The sequence below is a fragment of the Zootermopsis nevadensis genome, unplaced genomic scaffold (genome assembly GCF_977971745.1).
Source record: "Zootermopsis nevadensis isolate Lab colony 2312 unplaced genomic scaffold, Znev_1.0 Znev_ptg000030l, whole genome shotgun sequence".
Lineage (NCBI taxonomy): Eukaryota > Metazoa > Arthropoda > Insecta > Blattodea > Termopsidae > Zootermopsis > Zootermopsis nevadensis.
Genome location: NW_028259162.1, coordinates 2,104,986 through 2,127,409, shown reverse-complemented (window position 1 = coordinate 2,127,409; position 22,424 = coordinate 2,104,986). Strand labels below are relative to the sequence as shown.

Below are 22,424 nucleotides of genomic sequence, written 5' to 3'. Positions count from 1 at the left end.
ATTTTCCCAAAAAAAGACAAGTTGCCTGATTGTAGCACCTGTCCAAGAGAGACAGAGGTCCTTAGTATGGATATATCAAGGACTTGAGCCAAGATAAAATATCCTTAGCGTAAAAGTATTTCCATTTATAGTTTATAAGGCACAAGTGCCCTCATCTTGCTCTCCGTGAAAGACTCCGCCCTTGGTTCGATTTTGAGTTTTTGCACACTTTGTTTTAGCCCTGAAGATGGGGACAGTATATTCTTCCGAAACATTGGTACCTACCTACGAATTCACACAACATCACAAGACATAATAACAACATTATTATCTTTAACGCCGTGAAAACCTAAAATCTCGCAAGTCATATCAAAAACTTGGTCGATTCGGTTACTCCTGGATCTGTATAAAACGCGACTTTTAAACTAATTGTCTCTCGCTGCGTGTTTGGTTCTGGAATCGGTGGAGGTGTTTGTCCGGGCGTAGTAGGTCTATGTGCTTTTACTCGTCTCCTCAGCCTCTTCGCAAGTTTCTGCCCCTAGGTGACGTGGCAGTCTGCACCTCTGTGTGACACCTACTTGCGTTATTCACGGAACTTAACATCCACCGAGCAGTCGGTAATTATGGTTCCTCCAGTTGTCTACAAAAGGGCAGAGAGGGTTGCAATAGCCCCTGAGGGTTTAATTAGCATTTGATCTTATCACTTACCGTCAACGCACCTGGACATAGTATGAATGGGGCGCTAAAGGTTTCGAATTCTAATGCCCGTTGAAATTCACGGGAATCTTTTAAGTTGATGCATCCCTTGCGGCACTGATTATTGTTTCGATGTAACATAACTCTGTGGCCGTGTGTGTGTTGTTCTGTATTGTGCCTCTCTGTGAACTTGTGGGTTGGTACCAACGTTTCGGAAGAACTTATTGTCTCTATCTTCAGGGCTGAAGTCGTCCATGAGCTTCTCACACATGCCTATGTTTATTTTATTGGTTCTTCTTTAGGTACAGTTTGTTGTTATTATTATTATTATTATTTTATTAACATTAATATTATTAATATTCTTATAACGATGTTTATTTAAATACTTTGCGATTGGTTATTTTAATAAAGAATGGAACTTCTGGACATTTATAAGTGCATAATTTGTTGAAAACAAAGACAATCTAAAGAATAGCGAATTACGTAAGAACACTTCCGGAAATCGGGATTGTATTTTCGCTGAGAAACCATTACAAAACAAACATTTTTAATTTTTTTTTTCTCCAGTCACGATGTTTCATTTACATTTTCTGTGCCTCTCGGCCACTTTGAAACTTCTCGCTGTTGTTAGAGAATGCTAACGTTTCTTTACAAAATTAACCGTAATAAAGTACATAGTTTTGTATTATAATTTGTCTTTATGAATTTGCCCTTTTTCTGTTCTGTATTTACCTCGCTCCTACTTTCTCTATGGCAGAAATTAGTACAAAAGCTTCTGTTTGTACAAACGAAGTATTGTTTCTTTTGATATTCACGGCCACGTCGCTTTAATTTCAAATTATAACTCGGATTGCGGCGAGACTTGTATTAAAAAGACAAGTAGTAAACGTCTGTCGTGTTTGTTTTCAAAAGGAGATGATAATTGCGGATATAATTTCTGTGAATACATTAGTAAAGCTATAGAAAGAATTCTTTTGATTTCGTGGAATTAACAGCAGGTGTGAAGCTCATTCTTGAGGCGAGTGGAAGGAATCGAAGGGCCTTCTAACTCTGATGGTAGAAAGCTCCTTTGAGGAACATTCATTTTGGGAAATAAGTTTCAGCCCACAAAACACCAAACCTTATTAAATCAAATGGCGTTCCAAAGTAATTTTAGACATTAATGTGAATCTTGATGGCACTAAAAACACCACGCTACTTGCATTCCGTGACCATGAGTGGGTAAATATCGGCTCACATGAAGCCACACTCTTCAGGAGCCTTCTTCCATGTCCTCAGAGTAACATTTCGGTCTTCGTCTCAACTTCAAGTATAGTTCCTTTATGGTCCTTATGTTGGCAGCATGAGATTATTGTTGTCTCTGCGCTGTGAAAAGAGAGCGGTTCTGTCTTCGTTGCTATTAGAACACGGACTTGTGTAGCTCACTACGTATTTCACTAAAATATACTTCTTAATTTCACTCTTTGTCAAATTATAATATTTCTGTGTGTGTGTGTACATCACTTACCATCCTCACAGCCCACCCCCCCCGAAGATCCATCTTGATATTATCCTCCCGTCTCCTTCTTGGTCTGCCCAGTTGTCGTTTTCCACAAGTTTTCCAACAGAATTATGTATGCATCTCTCGTCTTCTCCCCAGTTCATTTTATTCTTTATATTTCGTTATGCTTTTAATTTATGTAACATAGTTTGAGGACGTATTGTAGTTTATACAAAAAAAATGTATTGGCGATTTAGTAGTCCATAATAAATGACAAATGTGAGAGACGAAATATCAAGAATATATTGGACTATTTTTAATGTTAGCAAATGTAATTAAATATTAAAATATTTTGGCAGCTAACATATAATAAATTAATAAATGCACAAGCTAATGAGTTACCAAAACAATCTAAACTCTTTGTGTGATATGTGTCGGTTTTAAATAATGTTATATTTTAGTTTTACGTGCAAGTCATTGTGATCGTTCTGGTGGAGTGGTAGGTTCTCCATATTTATTTTGGAATCACCCTGTATAAAAATTATACGAACTTTTATGGATGCTTATGTGAAAAATTGCAAAATGTCAGGGTCGAGTAGCCTGAATTCCTGCAATATTCCAGAAATTCCGGGCCTGCAGGCTTGGCCTTACCTAGCAGCCTGTAGTCTATTACCTCTGACCTCTTGTGTAGTTTCTCTGTGAATCACTCTTTGCTAAATCAAATCTCGCCCAGTGCAGGGATATTTGTCGAAAGGCTCGTCCCAGTAACCTTCCGCTTTATTTACTGTCCTTTGTTTGTGTTTGTCAATTGATTGTCTGTTCCCTTACTTGCAGGAGAAAGAGTCGACGCGAAAACAAGATGGAGTCGGCCATAAAGAAGGGTTCGAGTACGGAATCGCAAGGTAAGATTGATGTTTTTTGACTTCCAGAGGATGAATTGGTGGTGTCGCATCTGCTAACCATTGGCTGCAAAACGTAATAGAAATTGGGGTATTAGTGTTATTTTATGTTAAACGTAAATGATTAGAAAATAGTGCACTTAAAATTAGACCCATATCACTCGTCCTATTTTAGACCTATTAACTGGACAAAAAGTCATAATTAAAATCAGGAGTTCGCCTTTCCATACTTTTCTTACTTTCCTGCGAAGTTATGCTTTAATTTGAAAGCCAACTGTATGTTTTTTTTTCATATTGGCCTGCGTACAAAATAATTTATCATTGTGTGTTACGTGATAATTAAAAACTATCCCAGTACGTTTTAAGCCCCATCTCTTAGGGGATGATTCGGACGCCACCGATGTGATATGCCTTCGAATCTGACCGCGAAATTCGATTTCCATTAGAACCTACTGGGTTATTTTCTCTGCGGCGAAGTGTTCTGTAGATGCGATGTCTCGTGGTTTGGTTAAGACTCCACGGTGAGCAAGTTAGCTCAGAGCTGCTCTGACCTGTACTCTAGAAATCCGTACTCGGAGTCTAGGTTACTGAAACTGAGGTTTGCTCTGGTCCATACCAGAACATTTTGGGATGGCACAGGCGTTTATGATATTTGTATAATGCTGTTTGTAAATCGATCGATGATGTAGGCGGGGCATGTACCACGCCTGGGTGAAACGAGAAATACGCACACAAATTTAGTTTGAATGACTGAAAGGAAGATACGATATTTAAGACCCAGCCGTAGATGAGGCAGGACATTTTTGACTTTGTCACAACGTCCACCCTTCTATCCACTGGGTATATTGGGGGGTTGTTTCCCCTGTGGCAAAGGGGACTGAGTGTGAAGTTGACCACTTACCTCCATCTATTGCCGAGACGAAGTAACAGTAAAGATATATATCCTCCTCCCCATACGTCTTCATGAGGCGCACTACATTAAGTACAGAGACAAATTTACTTACTACTAGTGTAAATGTTGCCACGGTGGTCTAGCGGTTAGAACGCTGACCTTGTAATCCTGGGGTCTCGGGTTCGATTCCCGGCGATGCCCGAATTTATAACTTGTGTTGGGCAAGGCCGTGGTCTAGGCAACACGGAGTTTTCCTCCGTGGCATCCCAACAATTACTCCATTCACACACAGAAGAAGGCAATGGCAAACCACTTCTGGATCATCTGCCAAGAACGTATATGAACAGGTCCCAGTCCGAGAAAAGGATGGAAGGATCCTGTTCATATGGACCTGTCGTCAGACAGAACACTAAATAATAATAAGATGAGGTGGTCTAGCTGTTAGAGCGCTGGCCTTGTATTCCTGGGGTCTCGGGTTCGATTCCCGGCGGTGCCCGCCGAATTTATAACTTGTGTTGGGCAAGGCCGTGGTCTAGGCAACACGGAGTTTTCCTCCGGGGGCTTCCCCGGTTTCTCCGTGGCATCCCAACAATTACTCCATTCACACACAGAAGAAGGCAATGGCAAACCACTTCTGGATCATTTGCCAAGAACGTATATGAACAGGTCCCAGTCCGAGAAAAGGATGGAAGGATCCTGTTCATATGGACCTGTCGTCAGACAGAACACTAAATAATAATAAGATGAGGTGGTCTAGCGGTTAGAACGCTGGCCTTGTAATCCTGGGGTCTCGGGTTCGATTCCCGGCGGTGCCCGAATTTATAACTTGTGTTGGGCAAGGCCGTGGTCTAGGCAACACGGAGTTTTCCTCCGTGGCATCCCAACAATTACTCCATTCACACACAGAAGAAGGCAATGGCAAACCACTTCTGGATCATCTGCCAAGAACGTATATGAACAGGTCCCAGTCCGAGAAAAGGATGGAAGGATTCTGTCCATATGGACCTGTCGTCAGACAGAACACTAAATAAATAAAATAGTGTAAATTGTGAAGTCTGTTGAATCTTGAGGTACTCCCGCCCAAAATTAGGCCACTATTCTGCCTGTGTCGATCTTGGGTCCTTTTTGTCTGCAGCGGAAGTGTCCTTGAACCACAATCTGTTCTTGTTTTATGACCGAGCGTAGTAAAAATCTCATTTGTCCATGCATTACGAGCGTGTGTGGCAGGTTGCGTTTATTTCCTGGTATCCATAGCAACATGCTAATTACTTCTCTGTTTTAAGATCGAGTTTTATAACAAGAATAATGGATGTGGGAGTTTTTAAAAATAGGAAACATTTTTCTGTCCCATTCAGTGACGTCTTTACTTCATTGTGACGGAACATAACTTTACAGTTTTGTCACACGACACGTATTCCGTTTTAGAGAAAATGCAGTTTCAGCCATAAATAATTTTTTGCGGTGGTTCCTTTTATTTTCTGGAAAGATTTTTTAAAAAAAACCAAGTGGCCAGCCTTCGTTCTTTGATGGATGACGTATCACACATGTCCGGCTGTCTGAATGATTTTTATACCCCCCCACCCCCCGCAAATTTCATAATGAATTCCGAAAAAATTAAGTATGCAAAATTTCTATGCTAAAAGTTTGCTCGTTGAATGCCTGGATTAGGCCACCATTTCTCCTACTGAACATGAGTGTCAAACTGAATCATATTAAATTTATTATATAACTTCGTCGGAAAAAAATTAATATGTAACATATCGTTACAGATATGATACATATAGAGTACATTGAATGAAAATAATAATAATAATAATAACTCAGTGTACACCGTCATTTTTCGGAAATGAGCAGCGTAGAATGTTAAAAATTGTCAAATATGTAATTCATATTATATTTACACCATGAAGATGGCACCTATAATGTTTTTCGAAACGTTTGTATGAGGCTACATATTAAAGGAGGTGGTCGTGGTGGAAGTCTGCCTTTAGGCCTAATTTAGAATCTGGAGCCTTCTAAGAACAAAGCACGATTAACAACATTTAATCCAAGAGGATCCATCGTCTGTCTTTCTTTAATTTGACATGCGTTCACCGCAGAGCGTAGGGAGTCAGGTTAATTACGAGCAAAGTATAGACGAAAGACAAGTGCATTTGCACACCGCGTGCTCTTATTATTTTGTCTGGCGACCGACGAACATGGCACTCCGAAGTCTTTGCAGGGAGGAGTTAATCTCTTCGCCCCACAGCAGTCCGCGAAAAAGGCCAAGTGCGTGGACTCCGGCAGCAAGTTGATGATGCTTCGTCTATACGTCTCTTCCCGATAGGACTCTGCAAGTCTCCTAATGACTCAAAAGTTTCTGGAATTGCTTCCAGCTATTCGCTGGGTTAATCCTCAGAACGACCCACGTGTCACTGAAGGGGTAGCAGGATCGTCTTTCTCAGCCCCACCCCCTCTCGCCCCTCTCTCTTTCCCTCTTACTTCTCTCTTATTATGTCTCTTCTCGCTCTCTCTTTCCGTCTAAATTTCTTTTCTCCTTTATTAATTCCTCACTTTTTCTGTCTTTTATTCCTTCCTCTGCTCTCCTCTTTCCTTCTTTCTGGACATGTTTCTGTATTTCTCTCTTTCACCCTTTCTTTCGCTCTCTTTTCCTCTCTTCCTTTAGTATTGTATTCGTTCCTGTCTTTCTATTTCTTTCTATATTTGTTACTTTATTCTCTCTTTATTTCTTGTCATCCGTTTCCCTCTTTGATTTCTTTATTCTCGCTCTCTTTTTCTGTCATTCTTCGTGCCTCTGACTGCCAGAGTCCTCGTAAATTTTGACGAAGTACGGAATCAGGAGTGGAGAATCAAGGTAATATTGCAAGCTGTTGAGGTCTGTCGCCCTCCTTTTGGGCGGGTGTAGATGATTACGGATCATCGGTGAAATCGTCTTTGTCACTCGGTAGAAATCCATCGAGAACTTCAACAAGGGGCTAAGCGGATGAACGCCTTCCTCATTTTGCGTTCTATAATTTTTGCCCGATGTGTCAACATTAAACCAGCACGTATTAACAACGGGGCAGACCATCGAGAACCGGACATGAGATGTCTGGGTTTTTCAAAAAAAAAAAAAAAATATTTATCACTTTTATCGGTGCCGTCCTAGTTGGAAATGTACAATAGCCACGCGGAAGACGAAGCTTTCAGTTGATCGAAACTTGACAAAGAAAATACTCTAGAAGAACCACAACATCCAATAAGAAGTCTCTGGAAAACGTCCTGGGCAGAGGAAATTAATCCTGCACTGCTTGAACGGAAAGAGAGAACACGGTAGCCCCTTGCAACTAGGCTACGCTGTTGTGAGCTTTTCCCTTTGTGGTTCTCTATAGTAGCAAACCGAAGGTACAATGCAGCATCACACAGATTACACTCTAATGGATTAATAAAGCTCAGATTAAATTATATTCATTTTATGAGCTGATCACGAGTTATTTCTCTTAAAATGACAGATTTTTGTGTCTGATGTTTGAAACTAATCAAAGAAACGTGTTTCGTTGTCTGTCAAGAGTTAAATGAAACTATTCTTGAGTTAAATAAAGATCTTGCGTTGTCATTAAAATGCACTAATACGAGGCTCGTCCTTAAAGTAAGTTTCCCTGGGGCCGTTTACAGAAACAAAACACAATTTCATGGAAATATTTATTGCAACAGATACAGCAAGTGTCCAGCTATTTTTCAACATATTCGCCACCGGAATTGAGACATTTGTCATACCGTGGGACCAACGTTTGAATACCTGTGTCGTAGAAGTCTGCCGCCTGGGATTGGAACCACTGTGTGACAACCATCTCCGCCTCTCTGTCATTCTCAAAACGATGACGCTGACCGGACAGGAATTTCTTGAGGTGTAGGAAAAGATGGAAATCACTGGGAGCGAGGTCCGGGCTGTAGGGTGAATGATTAAACACCTCCCAGCTGAACTCCTGCAGGAGACTTGCTGTCCGTCGAGCCGTGTGCGGCCTAGCGTTATCACTGACCGCACTTCACAGTCGGCGGGAGCTGGAATAAGAACCTCCATCTTCAACAGCTGCAACGATGCTACTGTGAGAACGCGGGAGGTGCCGTTAGTGCATGCGCCATGCTACGTCATTGCTCTATCACGTACGCACAGTCGCTTCGCGCAATATAAGGTTTGCTAGCTGTGGGACGAGTGGGAAACTTACTTTGTGGACGCGCCTCGTATAAGAACGTCTCTTAAATTACAGAACAGCATGTATTATGTATTATCTCGTATGTCATAGAGAAAGTTATCGTTACATTCTGTGTTGCTTTCTGTAAACAAAGAACGCATTAAAAGGGAAACAATAGTCGTTAAAACAATGCGATTCACTGGGCAGGAGATTAGCAGAGGTACCAACTGTGAATAACTTAGCCGGTTCAGTTGGGTGGTCAAACTGAAACATCGATTTATGTAGTGATTTTTGTTCGCGCCATTATCTGAGCTGAATTATGAACGCCATTGCATTGCTGTTAGAACCGAATTACTAAGGTTTAAAATGAAAGCTCTATTGTTACACTTTGGTTTTAATTAACACCTCAGCACTGTGCATCAGCTGTATCTGGAAAATATTCCAGTGTTTGAACACGGAGAGGAGTGGGGGGGGGGGTTGTTAATTCTATTCATGCAATAGTTCTCCAATATTTGCCGCTCTATGAAGGTACTCAAATAGCGGAAGTGTTCAGATTAGTCATAGATAATCATATTTGCAGCAGTCAATTTTATAACCTTTTCAATGTTACGAACAAGATATATATAACAGCTCCTTTCACACTGTTCTTGGGGGTTGACACTGCCAGCGAAAACAAATCCTTTGAAGCATTTCCTGAAACCTGGAGGTTCAACAACGCTGACAGGATAGCCCGCCATTTGACACGATCCCGAGCCAGTTCAATCCACTTCTCACCCAATCAAAACCTGTTTCCCTAAGAACCATCTCAACTGTAAACTTTCCCTGAGGATTCGAAGCCAAAATTCTTTTTATTTCAGATATTTATTTACCTCTAACAAACTTAAATAAATTAAATGTAGACCTCGTTCTCGCAAGGACTCTGCACCCCTACTGTGAAATGACATGTTAATGTAACCTAATCTTAATTGTGTACGACGTCAGTCCATGTCTGTGAAGTACAATTGCTACCAACATACAGTAATACATCTTAATTAACAGTCTGAAAATGAGACTGTAGGTAGACCAGGTAACTGACAACCCCCGATGACTGGTCATTTGTCACATTGATACGTGTAATGGCGGAATGAAGCAGCTGCTGACAAGACAGATATTAATTCAAAAGCGATGGTGTGGTTCAGCAAGTCATCAGGTGGCCACGTACAGCCATAGGCCGCCGTTAGAATCAAATGGTAATCTGATGATAACATGTTTCGTGTTCCGTCTCATAAAAACATACTCACTGCATTTATTCCAATATAATTCTGTCCTTCATTCTATAAATAATTTTCATTATGTGATTCTAAGACACAGACTAACTTTGTCTCGAACTGCGGTCGGTAATCACTGGCGATTGCATATCACAGGGCAAAGATGGATGGTGTTGACAAATTCTTACAAAATTTTAGTCGGAAAATAGAAGGAATTGAAACAAATTGGGAAACTAAACGTAGATGGGAAGACAATATTAAAATAGGTATAACAGAAATAAGGTGTGAGAGTGTAGATTGGATTCATCTGGCTTAGGAAATTATGCAGTGAATGAAGTTTCTGTTTTCAGAAGAGAGAGGAATTTCTTGGCTGGATGAGAATTTTAACTTTTTTATCTCGCATCATGGTGTTGGTTGAAGCAAGTGTATAAAGTATTTATGCTGTGTTCCCATGGTGAAAATATTAACAGAGTAGTGTGTAAGCTTCGCAGTGTTAAACAAACTGGTCCCATCTGCCTCATCTTAGGGCCCCAAAGGCGTAGCTTCACAGTAAACGAAGTTGCAGAATGTTGTGGCGTGAACAGTCTCCCAAGGCTCTATCTAATTCAGTGCCAGACGTAGCTGGCATGGAAATGTCCACGTCTCATCCTAAATACGAACATTTAATACCATTACGGAACAGCAGTTGTCTTCTGAACCAACTCACAACAAATTGTGAAATGGAAACAGTTCAAGCCACCTCTTCATTGTTTCTTTTCAGTTGAGCACAAGACCTTTGTATTGATGTTGTCATAGATGAAAAAAGCATTGAGCACTCTCATGCAATCTGGTGGCATAGAGTACGTACTATAATGTAGTTCGTGCAGAATCCGCTTGCTGGCGTCGCAACGATCGATTGCCTTGTCCATGTACTGGTAGATGTTGTGTTTGATGTTACCATCTAGTGCCAGACCTTAAAAGTTTGTGGTCATTACTAAAAGATGGCAGGAGAGAGTGTTTAAATTTGGTGTGTATAAGATCGTGGTTTTATTACGTTTATTTTAATGGGGCGTTGAGGGTATTGATGTATTTCTGGATTGTGACGCGTCAAATCTTAGGTAGATACCAACATCTCATACAGTGGCCATCTTCAGGGCTGAAGTTATAATCTACATATTTCCAGATATAAATATTTGGGAAAAGATAGTGGCTTTTAAAATGTTTTGGAAATGAACGTATAGCGTAGTAGTTGTGTGGCCCGTTTGTGCTGGTTTTGGTTGTATCAAACTCGGCGTCTGTAGGAATGAAAACCACCTCTCTCCTCCGCGATTAGCGAGGATTGCTCTCTGCTAGCTGATTTCCTCATTTAAAAATGATATAAAATATGACGATATCAGAATTCCGCGCACGCAGAGAATAACCTGCTCCTAAGTGCGCAGAAGTGTATTAATGTTATCGGTAAAGTAGTTACTAAGTAGTACGCACTGGGAAGCCGGTCTCAGATCGAACTATTGGCCCTTGGGAATTCAAATCAGGCAAGCTGATATTCAAGGTATTAGCGGTGAAGCTTAGTTAATGTAGGATAACACAGTCATGTGGTAGGCTGTTGCACACGGTCTGTATTTGCTGTTTGCCCGTGAGTTCCTGAGATACACGGGGCGGAAAGTTTCTTTGTACGGGTCGGATTTTTCCGACGAGTTCCTCAGTCTGTAAATTTTGTAAATGGTCAACAACATTACCGACCTTATTACTGATTATTCCGACTGAATATGCGTGGTTTTTCTCAGTCTCTTCAGTGGGAATCCGGAGTAGTACCTTTTAGCATAGCTTATGGCCGCCTGGGTCTATATTTTTGATCGTATGTCGTTTGAAATGATGTCTGAAATTTAAACAACGTCGTTAAATAACCTATCGGTCCTGAATATTACAAAATGTTCAAGTTGATTTCGAAACTGTCTCAAATTAGGATCCATTGCCCATTTTCCAAATCCTCGCTTAATCATGATTCACGATCATCTTAGAATTTCATTCGATGTTGTATAATCTGTGGAGTTGAAACAACGTCGTTAAATAACCTATCGGTCCTGAATATCACAAAATGTTCAAGTGGATTTCGAAACTGTCTCAAATTAGGATCCATTGCCCATTTTCCAAATCCTTGCTTAATCATGATTCACGATCATCTTAGAATTTCATTCGATGTTGTATAATCTGTGGAGTTGAAACATCGTTGTTAAATAACCTAGTTCTTATCTCATTCTGGCGAATTCCTGGATATCAGCTTGGAATTGGCTACCACACTCTGTAGATTATTTACAATTCATAAATCATTGTCGTATTCACCGCTGATTCAGACGTTGCATCGCTATGTTTCAGAGATTAATCAGGCGTACGTTTCCGTTGAGACCGCTGAATAGCCATGGTATGTACCATTACCCGCCTTTCTTCAGCTTTTCACCCGATTGTAGCCGATTTAGGGCCTGTCTCATTCAACACTCTGAGAGAAATCAACGATCGATGAGTCGGCATCAAGAGTTTCACGGTGCTGCCACCTGTCGGGACAGTGTCTCGATCTCCCGCGTTGGTATGAAGACGATGTGCGGTCTGCGTTAATCTTCCGGGCTGAGGCGAGAATTCAGTTTACGCACTGAAAATTCCAGAGATTGTGCAGGTTAGGTTGAAGCACGAATAAGTAAGCCCTAGTCTGTTACATGCTTCCGGAATATATTTAACAGTCTTTCTGCCTGAAGCCAGAAGGAATCTGACGCCTGCGCTGGAAGGTCTGGTGGCCTGCGGACTTAGCCCCGTGTAATCTACCACGCGGCTAGTCGATCTGTGGGCTGGGGGAAGGGGGAATTATTCCCAACGGGCGGCTGTCCAGTCTGATACAGAATTTCTCATAGCAAGACGTGAAACAATAGCACATCTCACTCTATTGACTGGCTGCATGAAAACCGAAGGTTCATCAACAGCACAACGGCCATCATTGCATCCTAACCTCAGCGCAGTCAACATAATTACAATTGTCAAAAATACATAAAAGTAACACTGCTTCAGGGTAGTTAAGTGACTGGCTACGTTCTGGATAACCATCATTCGATTCCCGGCAGTTGCATCCTTGCTTAATCCGTGAAGATGGAGGCAGAATATCCCTCCGAAACGTTGGAAAACGACCGAAAGGCTGTGTGGCGTGACAACGCAAAATGTCATTGTCAGAATTCACAAACCTAAATTCTTACAATCGGTACAGCCGATTTCTGAAACTGTTTGTGATTTGTACAGGTAAAGTATAAGTGAACCTAACCTTAAGTTTAATGAGATATCGACGTTTAATATTCCACGACACGATCAAGAAATTGCGTGTTGTCATCAGTCTTATGAGTTCTGTACATTATTACATTCGTATCCGATAATATGGATAAAAATAAAAGTACTAATACCCAGAGCCTACTGACTAGGTTTACGTACATACGCCGTTGTTGCAGAAACGCGACTGATAATCAACCCCCCCCCCCTCTTACTCGTTCTTCCAATCCATTTGACGCCTCGAAGCCAGACTTAATTTACGGAATGCAACTTTCTCATAAATTGTATTGCGAAGAGATTCCGAAATGAAGGAGGTGGCTCCAAGAAGATTTTGATCACACCTGAATCCAATTTATATTATTTAGTGTTCTGTCTGACGACAGGTCCATATGAACAGGATCCTTCCATCCTTTTCTCGGACTGGGACCTGTTCATATACGTTCTTGGCAGATGATCCAGAAGTGGTTTGCCATTGCCTTCTTCTGTGTGTGAATGGAGTAATTGTTGGGATGCCACGGAGGAAAACTCCGTGTTGCCTAGACCACGGCCTTGCCCAACACAAGTTATAAATTCGAACCCGAGACCCCAGGATTACAAGGCCAGCGTTCTAACCGCTAGACCGTTAATATACATGCAGACTTTACCATATTGTCAGATAATAATAATTTTATTATGATTTTTATTATTTAAGGAAGGCAAAAGAAGGTCTGTTTCGTTTCACAGAGAGTTTTCCCGTCGTATTCTTGGTCTTCCAACATCTCGCATTCCTTTGGGTATGCAGTCCATAACACAAGACAGACTCTTCCGTGTTACAGGCGTTAATTGTGTTAAATTAAATTAACTTTACGTTACATGAAACTAATACGGTCTAATGGTTTAACACCTGCTCCCTGTCCACAAGGTCTCGACACGGTACAGGCTATTCTGATTCAGGGTTACGTGGTTTTCCTCAGCACCTCTAGTAACATTCCAGAGCAGTGTCTTACATCAGGCCATGCCAGCTTCCTTTCATATCCGTTCCAATTTATTATTCATTATTCGTCGTATCATCGATGTTGTGCGATGTGAGGTGCTTGGAACCGTCTTTGAATTAACCGCAAGTATATTAAATAAAGATGGGATTATGTGGTGGAATTTCCTGGTGACGGCGGAGGACATCCAGGTCTCATAACCGCAAATAACATGTTGATGAGGAACGAGCTATGCCATGAAGTTGCATACCTCAGAGGCAAACGCCCCCCAACTGTAGGTCTCTTAGCAGATTAAGGTTTAAGGACGGACTTCCTACGCACGCCATGTCGTTGGAATAATGAAGCTGCGTGTAGCCTATAAGCCGGGGGGCAACAGGTGATGAGGACAAGAGCCCATCAATCACCCCGTGGCCACGTACGATCTGACAAATAATAAACACATTCAGGCGATTACCTGTCTCCGTTAACGCGCATGCGTAGTGGATAGTTTCTTGGCTTAATTCCACAGTTCGTAAAAAAACAATAGAACGTGTGATAAAGAATAGATCAGGCAAAAACAATAATTTCTTGATGCCTTCTTCAGAAAGAAGATTCGCTGTATATGATTTTAAGAACACATAATTACAAATATTTTGTTGGTTGTATTTATTTAATAAAATCGAGTCTACTGTCTGTTAAGTTGAACATCTAATATTTTTGAAAAATAGTTAATACGTTAAGTTTTTTTTTTTTAGGAAATGCTCTCTGTACGAAGGCTCATTGAATTAAAATGACCCTGCGTAACGCTGATTTACTTAGCAGTTCTCCATTTGGCGTGGCGTGACTGCACTTTTGTGGAAGATGGTTCTATCTGTCAACCATTTCAGTTCAGATTTTAAACCTTAAACCACATGTACCGACCGCAAAATATTACACATTAGAATAATAATGAGGAAAACTTGAGGATATGGGACGATAGTTATGAAAAATTAGGAAGAGAAATAGAGAAGGTATCTAGTGAGAGGAGAAGACAAATTGTTTGCCTTTTGTGACTTTTTCATTACTTCAATGCTTAGAAAATTATCTTTTAGAACGCTGGCCTTGTAATCCTGGGGTCTCGGTTTCGATTCCCGGCGGTGCCCGAATTTATAACTTGTGTTGGGCAAGGCCGTGGTCTAGGCAACACGGAGTTTTCCTCCGTGGCATCCCAACAATTACTCCATTCACACACAGAAGAAGGCAATGGCAAACCACTTCTGGATCATCTGCCAAGAACGTATATGAACAGGTCCCAGTCCGAGAAAAGGATGGAAGGATCCTGTTCATATGGACCTGTCGTCAGACAGAACACTAAATAAAAAAAAATAAGACATGTAGCCGCGTATATTGACCATTTTTATGTATTCTAATCATCGGATTTATTCTCCTGTGATTGTGAAAACAGTGGTCAGCGAGACCTGGTGAGCGTCTTGTAGCTCAGTCAGCTTTTATTAAACTTTTAACAGAAAATCTGCGTTCTCATATCGGTTGAAGAAAAAGCTATCTTGAGTGAGATTTGAGACGAATTACGAAGAACTGACTATATATATATATATACTAAAGTTCATTGAGATTTGAAAGCAGTCCGCGTCACTGGGTGAGAAAATTGCATTCACTTGACGGATCCCACCCGCAATTTGAAAGATCTTTATGCCTTTCCTATACCTCACCGCGTCTTTTATCTCATCCTGATGGCAGAGTCTTCCGTAACTGCTATAGAGCTCAGTGTGCAGTGGGGTTTTAGTGAGCCTTTTTTTGGGGACAATTTTATGAAATAAGAAATACGTGAAATGAACGCGTAATAGGGCGTTTGTATTAGTTTGAATATTTCATCTCTGAAACTACGTCATTGGTTTTGATAATATTATTTTCCTCTCTTCCACCTGCTAAAACAATCAGTAAATCTTCGTTTTGTATTCATCGGTTTTGTTTCATTCTCGTTGTAAACACTGATTATTTTTGTTAAGAGCCTTAGGAATTTGATCCTTTTAATGGTGAAGTGTTGTGTTTTATTTGCGGTAAGGGCTTAGTGCTTAAATATTACTTATATATTATTAAACAGTGATTTGTTTCCATTGTTTGAACAATTTTTTTTAGAGATTTAATGTTTTAATACGTTAATATTCTCACTCAATATTTAAATATGACATCGTGTGAATGACGAAATAATAGAACAAAAGACTCTTAAAGAACGTTTTTCAGGTAATAGAGTCCATTTTAGTTACACGCCGTATACAATGTTTAAATTTATAAGGTATTGTAGATGCGTCATATTGTGAATAGTATTAAAATATATAAATATTTAAAATAACCGTCATTCACAATAAAATTTAAAGATTAATTGGTAAGTCTACATAATTTATTTCAACTAATTATTTTGTTTTCTATATTCATTTTCATTAATATTAAAACATTTACTTCACAGTCCATATACGAACTTCGACATCAATACGCAATACAAAATTAACATATTTGCGACCTGGGATACCACAACAAATGATACTACAACGAATAATGAATCAATATAAAGGACAAAACATCAGAAGAAAAATCATTAAAAGTCATTAAAATTGTAAAAAGCAATTCAGTAAAAAGTTTATATATAATACACCAGAAGATGGCTACTTTTAGCCGAAACATGTTGTGTAAGTTCCATATGTAAATCGAGTACTCGATAGGGAACATAATATGATATTTTAATCTTTTAATGTTTAAATTATTGACATTACGTATTAATTGATAACACATAAATATTTATCGTCCCGCTAAAATGTTTGTATATGCAGTAAGCTAATGTCACATTCAGTGACACTGGTAAACTAACAAAGAACGCTGTCGAAGTCTGTTTGTTAGTTAGTCAGATGCGTACATTTGTTTATTTGCGGGGATTAAAATAAAAATTCGATCTCATATAACACAGACTCTGCTGACACGTGCAGTGAAATGACTTGCTTACAAATCCACAAAATTGGTCTGTTAGCTTTGTGCTTTGGCAAGAAATATTAGTTAACAGGAACACAGCATCTGTAGCGACTCTAAAAATAGAAGCGTCTCTTGGGTTCTCAGTGAGTGATGAATATGGCCAATGAGTCGGAATAAAACAGGAAAGATGGGAGCTGTGTTATTTTTAACTACGCCACACATCCCCCACGGCTCTTAAACTTGGGGGGGGGGGGTTTCTTTCTAATGGGTAGTGGTGTTGTGTTTAAGGGGGTCATATATTTTTAAATCGGTTTGATATGAGTAGTACCAAAAATACATCGAATTTTACTTATTTCCATCAGTGGAGCTTTTTAAGATTTCTTGTGGAACTCAGGATCTGATGACAGAAATATATTTTAAGTTCGGATACCCGTCACTGTAAATAATATTCTCCAGTGGCGGTACTTTGTAGCTCGCTGACCCAGGTTAACTACCATAAGCGTTTTCTCTTACCCGCAAACTAGTGACGTAATTGAAAAGCGAGATTGGTCTCGACCACCGTATTTCTAAAATACCGCCCGTCTGTGTTGGCTGACAGGCCTCCTGCTAAGACTGGTTTAGATTACACGCATTACAAAGTGGTCTGTGTCTCGTCTCAGTTGTTCTTTATGACAATTCCGAAACGAACGACGCCTGTGAGCGGCCTGTATCAAAGACCTGTACTTACGTACTTGTCCTTTGTAGTATTTGCTCGTCCTGAACGCGAGTTTGTTGATGTTTAGTACGCATGCGCGTGCCCACACCACGTCGGGATCCTGATCATTGGATCCAGTACCAGTGACTGTACTAAGCCAGTGCCGTTAAGAGGCGGGCTACGCGACCGACTACTTTTTTCCTCCATTAACTTGGCTGTCGTGACGGACTTTGAAGGGCAAAGTATCGGTGACTGTACCAAAATTACTAGACTCAGTGTTGTTCTGTTAATGAAGTGACTGTACTCACATATACAGTGCCAGTCATAATAACAAATTCCCCAACAGCGTCATTCAGTCAACAACGTGATTACACCGCCATGTTTTGTAGGAATAAATGTTGCTTGGTATAAAATAATTCTCAGTGTAATTCTGTCGAGATAGGTATATATTAAAGGGGGCAAAACTGTAGCGAAATTTGGGCCCCCTGTCAAAGTGTCATTCGTTTAAGGAAGTGACTGAACCGACTCATTTTAAAAATAAGTGTCTCTAAGTGTAACAGAAGTGTTATTAAGTTAACAAATTGACAAACAGTTGCATGTTGATGGAAGAGGTTGTCGCTAAGATAGAAACAAGAAAAGACGAGATTTTCAAACGACAAAATTACATGTACACTAGTTGAATGTATCAGATTCAGTGACGTCATTTGAACAGCGTGACTATTTCATCATAGATTTTAATCAGGAAACAAAGCCAGGAACCCCGCCGTTATAAAATATACACTCGCGTTTCAAATGCAAAAATTCTGTCGCTATTTATATTGGGCATAGAAATGTCTCTGTGCGTTACGTAAAACGTCGAGTGAAACTTTGTTTTAACAGTTCAAATGTACTGTGACAGATTACGTGGATAAATAGACTGACAACCAGTCGAATTTCCCATCAGAAATCATAGTAAAATGTACAAGTTGCATTTAAAATAAATTACAAAGAAATTATGAACGCTGTGAGTGATGTATTACAAACGTGGCTCGTCGTAATTGACATTTGTCACCTGATTTTGGTTTAGATGTCGTAAAGTACTGTTAATTTGCTCAGTTAGTCTTAAAAGTAACCTAACATTCTGTTAATATATGTGCAGGCCTAATTATCTACAGAGAAACCGTTTACAGGAATACAACCCAGTAAATCCTGACACTTTATAAATGATTTCTGTTGTTTGAATGAAGAGTGACATTATTTTAGAAACTTATTTCCTCTAGATCGTATCCTAAATCGTTACTGCTGATTATAAAGTAAAAATTAGACTCGCGATATTGAAAATATCATGCATACAGGATGTTCAGGAAATGTGCCGAGCTAGGGGACACATCAATTATATTAGTTTATAAAGCTAAATAAATTTATTATTTTAAGGAAACTAATGCAACACAACCAGACATTTTTATATTTAGCAAACATCTTAAGAGTCTGTTTCTCTACTCATATTCCATGTCAGCGAAATAAAAACTGACAAACCACGTGGTACATAATGGAAAAGTTTCCATACTTAAGACACGTTCAATAAATAATATATCTTCTAATGCAAAGTCTAAAAAATTGTGGCTATTCTAAGTAAATTTGTATGCAGACATAGAACATTGTTTATACAAATCTTGAAATATATTTTACATCAAAGGTTTGATGAGTTTGGAAAGGAATAAAAGAAGACATACGATAAATATACACGTATTTTGAAATCTAATATAAAATAACACAGATTTTTAAGGTAAAAAACTATATAGCACTTCGACAATGCGATGGAATGTTTGATTAACATTTGTATTACAAATGTGTTTAAAAAAGAGAGAAGTACTGACTAGAAGTCAAATGATATAGTTGTAAAGTGCAAATAGTGTGTGTTGTGAGCGATTTTATAAAGTGAAATGGACCTCATAATGGAAGTCTACAGGGTGTCTTCTCGAGTGAGGTAAGCGAAAGCAGTGGTGAATATACACGCTGATATTTGTAGATCACGAATTAAAACGTCAGAAAATGAGTCTGATGTAATTGTTGTCGGTAAATTTTATTTTAATTTTAAAACAAGGATGCTTGGCACATCCTGTATTTTCATAAGGTCGTAAAATGACGTGCTTAAATTGCATGACTGTCGCTTAGTTTCCGCTGTGGGATGAATCCAGCATCCTGTCCAGGGGATAAATTTTGAAAATGGACGACATGTACATTTTTTTTTTTGGGGGGGGGGGGAGAACTGATTTATAATTTTAGTATAAATAATTTTGTGCCATTTAGAAAAAAAAACGCGTTGTACATAATATTCTTGTAAACAGACGATGGGAATGTTTCGGTCATGCATTTTGGTAGGTTAGTCTTCGGTTTTATGAGAAAAAAAATTGCAAGAATGAAAAACGTGGGTGTTAAATAATATTTTTCAATAGTTACAAGCATTTATATGTGTTATTCGGTTAATGGTTTCCGTTATTTTGTTAGCCTATAAATCATTAAGTATCTGTGTCAAATTCCTCAACTGGGATCACGGGCGTCACAACATAGTGGCCAGTGTTGTAACCATTGCAAAGGTGAAGAAAGTGTTCGGAGGTTTCCTGCGCTCCTTTCCAATATAAATGGACGGAGGGACGGACAAGTGAGTCACTGCAGCTCTTAACCGTCGTGTTCCCGAAGGTACTGGCTTTCTGTCGCATTTGATATCGATCTACAAAGATTTCTGTGGTGGAGTTAATGGAAGTGGCTTGCAAATGAGATTAAAAGAGATATCGAATATTGGTTTTCGTTATGGCTTTAATGGTTTTGGCTTTAATTTTTAATATTATTTTCAAAGCGTTTTATCGAGTGATACACCACCTCACGCGCTTTGAAGTTCCTTCGACTGTTTATTTAACTCTGGATGAATATTTCCATTTGCAACCTTATAACTGCTGTTATGAACCAGTGACGTATTTACGTCTGTGGTTCTCTGGTCGTAATCGGTCTTCGTATAAACGATCTGTACGAATTAGATCATCGATGGGATGAGAGGAGGATTGGTTGGACAAATAGCTGGAGAGAAGGGTAGATAGTGGGGTAGATGGGTGACTGGGTTACTTTTTGAATACGATGATGTATTTAATCCTGGTTTGTTGAATCTCGATTTATCAATAGCTTTTATATGTAGTATCGAATGGTACTGGTAGCCGTGAGAACCTGAAATCTCACATTCTTATTATTTGTGAGTAAAAAAGGAACGGGGCGCGCTGTCAAGAAAAGCAGTTTGCGAGGGGCTCGCCTGGATACGTAAGAAGAGACATGTTTTAATTTTCAGACCTGAAGATGAAGTTTGTTCCTCCGAAACGTTGGTATCTGCGTAGATGTCCACATGGCGTTACAACCCAGAAGACCAATATCAATAGCTTCACCGCCGTTCGGACATCAAGTCAAATACATTTTTATTTTATTCGTAAAGAAATCGGGGTGAGATGAAGTTAATATTATTAAAAAGTAACTGTATCAACTTCTCTGCATTTCACTGCTACGTATGGTTCAATGAAAGTACTCAGGTTCGTTAACGTAACTGCAGCTTTTCATGGAGTGTTTAACGATGCTTCTGAACACGACAAGCGAAACATTTTGTTGTAAGTTCACAAAGTAGCATGGGCCCTTTGTGTGGATTGAGGAGCTAGGGGACTGTGGCACGATACGGCCACCGCACTTGTGTGTTGATGTTTCTAGGGTCGTCTAATTACCATTGTAATGCGGCCTACTACTGACACACTCCACGTTTCTGTTTAGCTTTGACGCAGACTTTTACAAAACGTGGAGAAGATACTAAAAAAAAGTTAGACTTCTGGAAACTAACTCAGTGCGGGTTTTTCCTTGTTCATAAAAGAAAAAAAAAGTCTCTACTACTCTCTTCCCATTTCTAGGGGAGGTGGAAGACATATTTCTAAAAATAAGATAAGGAGAGACGAGAAGAGAGCTTTTTGCAACCGAAGTTTCACGGTGGACGTATAATGTTATTAATAAAGAATGAACATGGCACGAAGTTTAGATAGGAAGATGGCTGTCTCCTGGGTTGAAGCGGCGTGCGTGTGGTCTGATGGATGTTCAGAGAATTTTCAGAGGTCCTTTCTGCCACATCGCCCCGATGACGGAGGTGACAAGGGCCGCCGAAACTTTATTAAAATTCTAACAGGCTGCACGGCGCTGCAAACTCGAAGACAGACAGGACTTGTTTTCGAAAAGTAGCCAGATAAGAATTTCGTTATTTATTGTATTTGTCGTGTTTTACTTTTGGTTTCTCGGACGAACTTCATAATTTCACGGTATTTAACTCATATGTGTCGCGTATAAACTTATTCTGTCTTTGAGATGATTTGTAGGATCTATGTCCAAATTTGTTTCGTTGCTTAAAGACTGTAATTGATACAGAAAATGTCTGAAGTTACATCCGGTCGCACTTATTCTTTTTTTTTTTTAGGAGGGAGGAGTCACTGAGGAAAAGTTTGTATATTAGATTATTAATATTGTAAATAAAGTAAACAACTTAATTATTTAGGTACATGATTATCTTCTGACTTGTTGCGCCGTGTAGTATTCTGTAACGATGCCAACGTTTCTTAGGGACATATGACCTTTTCATGTATCTTCAGGAGAATGGTGCTGGCATCCAGATTATAAGGCCGAGTAGCTCATAAGAACAGCGTCTGTGTCCACACCGCCTTGAAAACATCAAATCCTTTTTCATTCCAACTTATTTTAAGAAAAACCTGAGCCATGAACCGTCCTTCCGCCATATTGATTTCGGGGTCATGATACGCCGTATATACAGGGTGATTCAGAGTTCTGTTGCAATGCTTAAGAAATTTTTTTTAAAAGATAACTTGGGGCAGGAATTGTGGATTCACCACAGTCTTTAAGTCATGACATTTTATTTTATTATCGTGGTTGTGACTGTACTGGTACCACAGGGAGTATATCTTGTTTCGCATTGTGTTATGTCAGCTGTTTAAATTCGTAAAATACGGAACAAGAGCGCTTACGTAACACCATTGTAGCGGGTAATTCATCACAGCACTTCCTTGTATGTTCAAATGGATGCTCTGTACGAGAAGTGATACTCAATGTTTTAACCATTTAAAGTACAGCGGTAATCGTGTCTACTATCTGTTTTAACGT

At 39.6% G+C, this 22,424-nt stretch overlaps 1 protein-coding gene across 12 annotated transcripts in view; it reads left to right on the top strand.

Annotated features, from left to right (window-relative positions):
• Nucleotides 1–22,424, top strand: part of LOC110827811 (uncharacterized) — a 151,487-nt gene that overhangs the window by 55,844 nt on the left and 73,219 nt on the right. For 11 of the 12 annotated variants that reach the window (XM_087358607.1, XM_087358606.1, XM_087358610.1 and 8 more), the window contains exon 3: nt 2,990–3,057. In XM_087358607.1, the coding sequence (XP_087214733.1) occupies nt 3,015–3,057 (43 nt within the window). In that variant the 5' untranslated portion in view covers nt 2,990–3,014. Of the gene's footprint in view, nt 1–2,989; nt 3,058–17,394; nt 19,222–22,424 lie in introns of those variants that run through there. The other variant, XM_087358609.1, reaches the window with a different exon arrangement.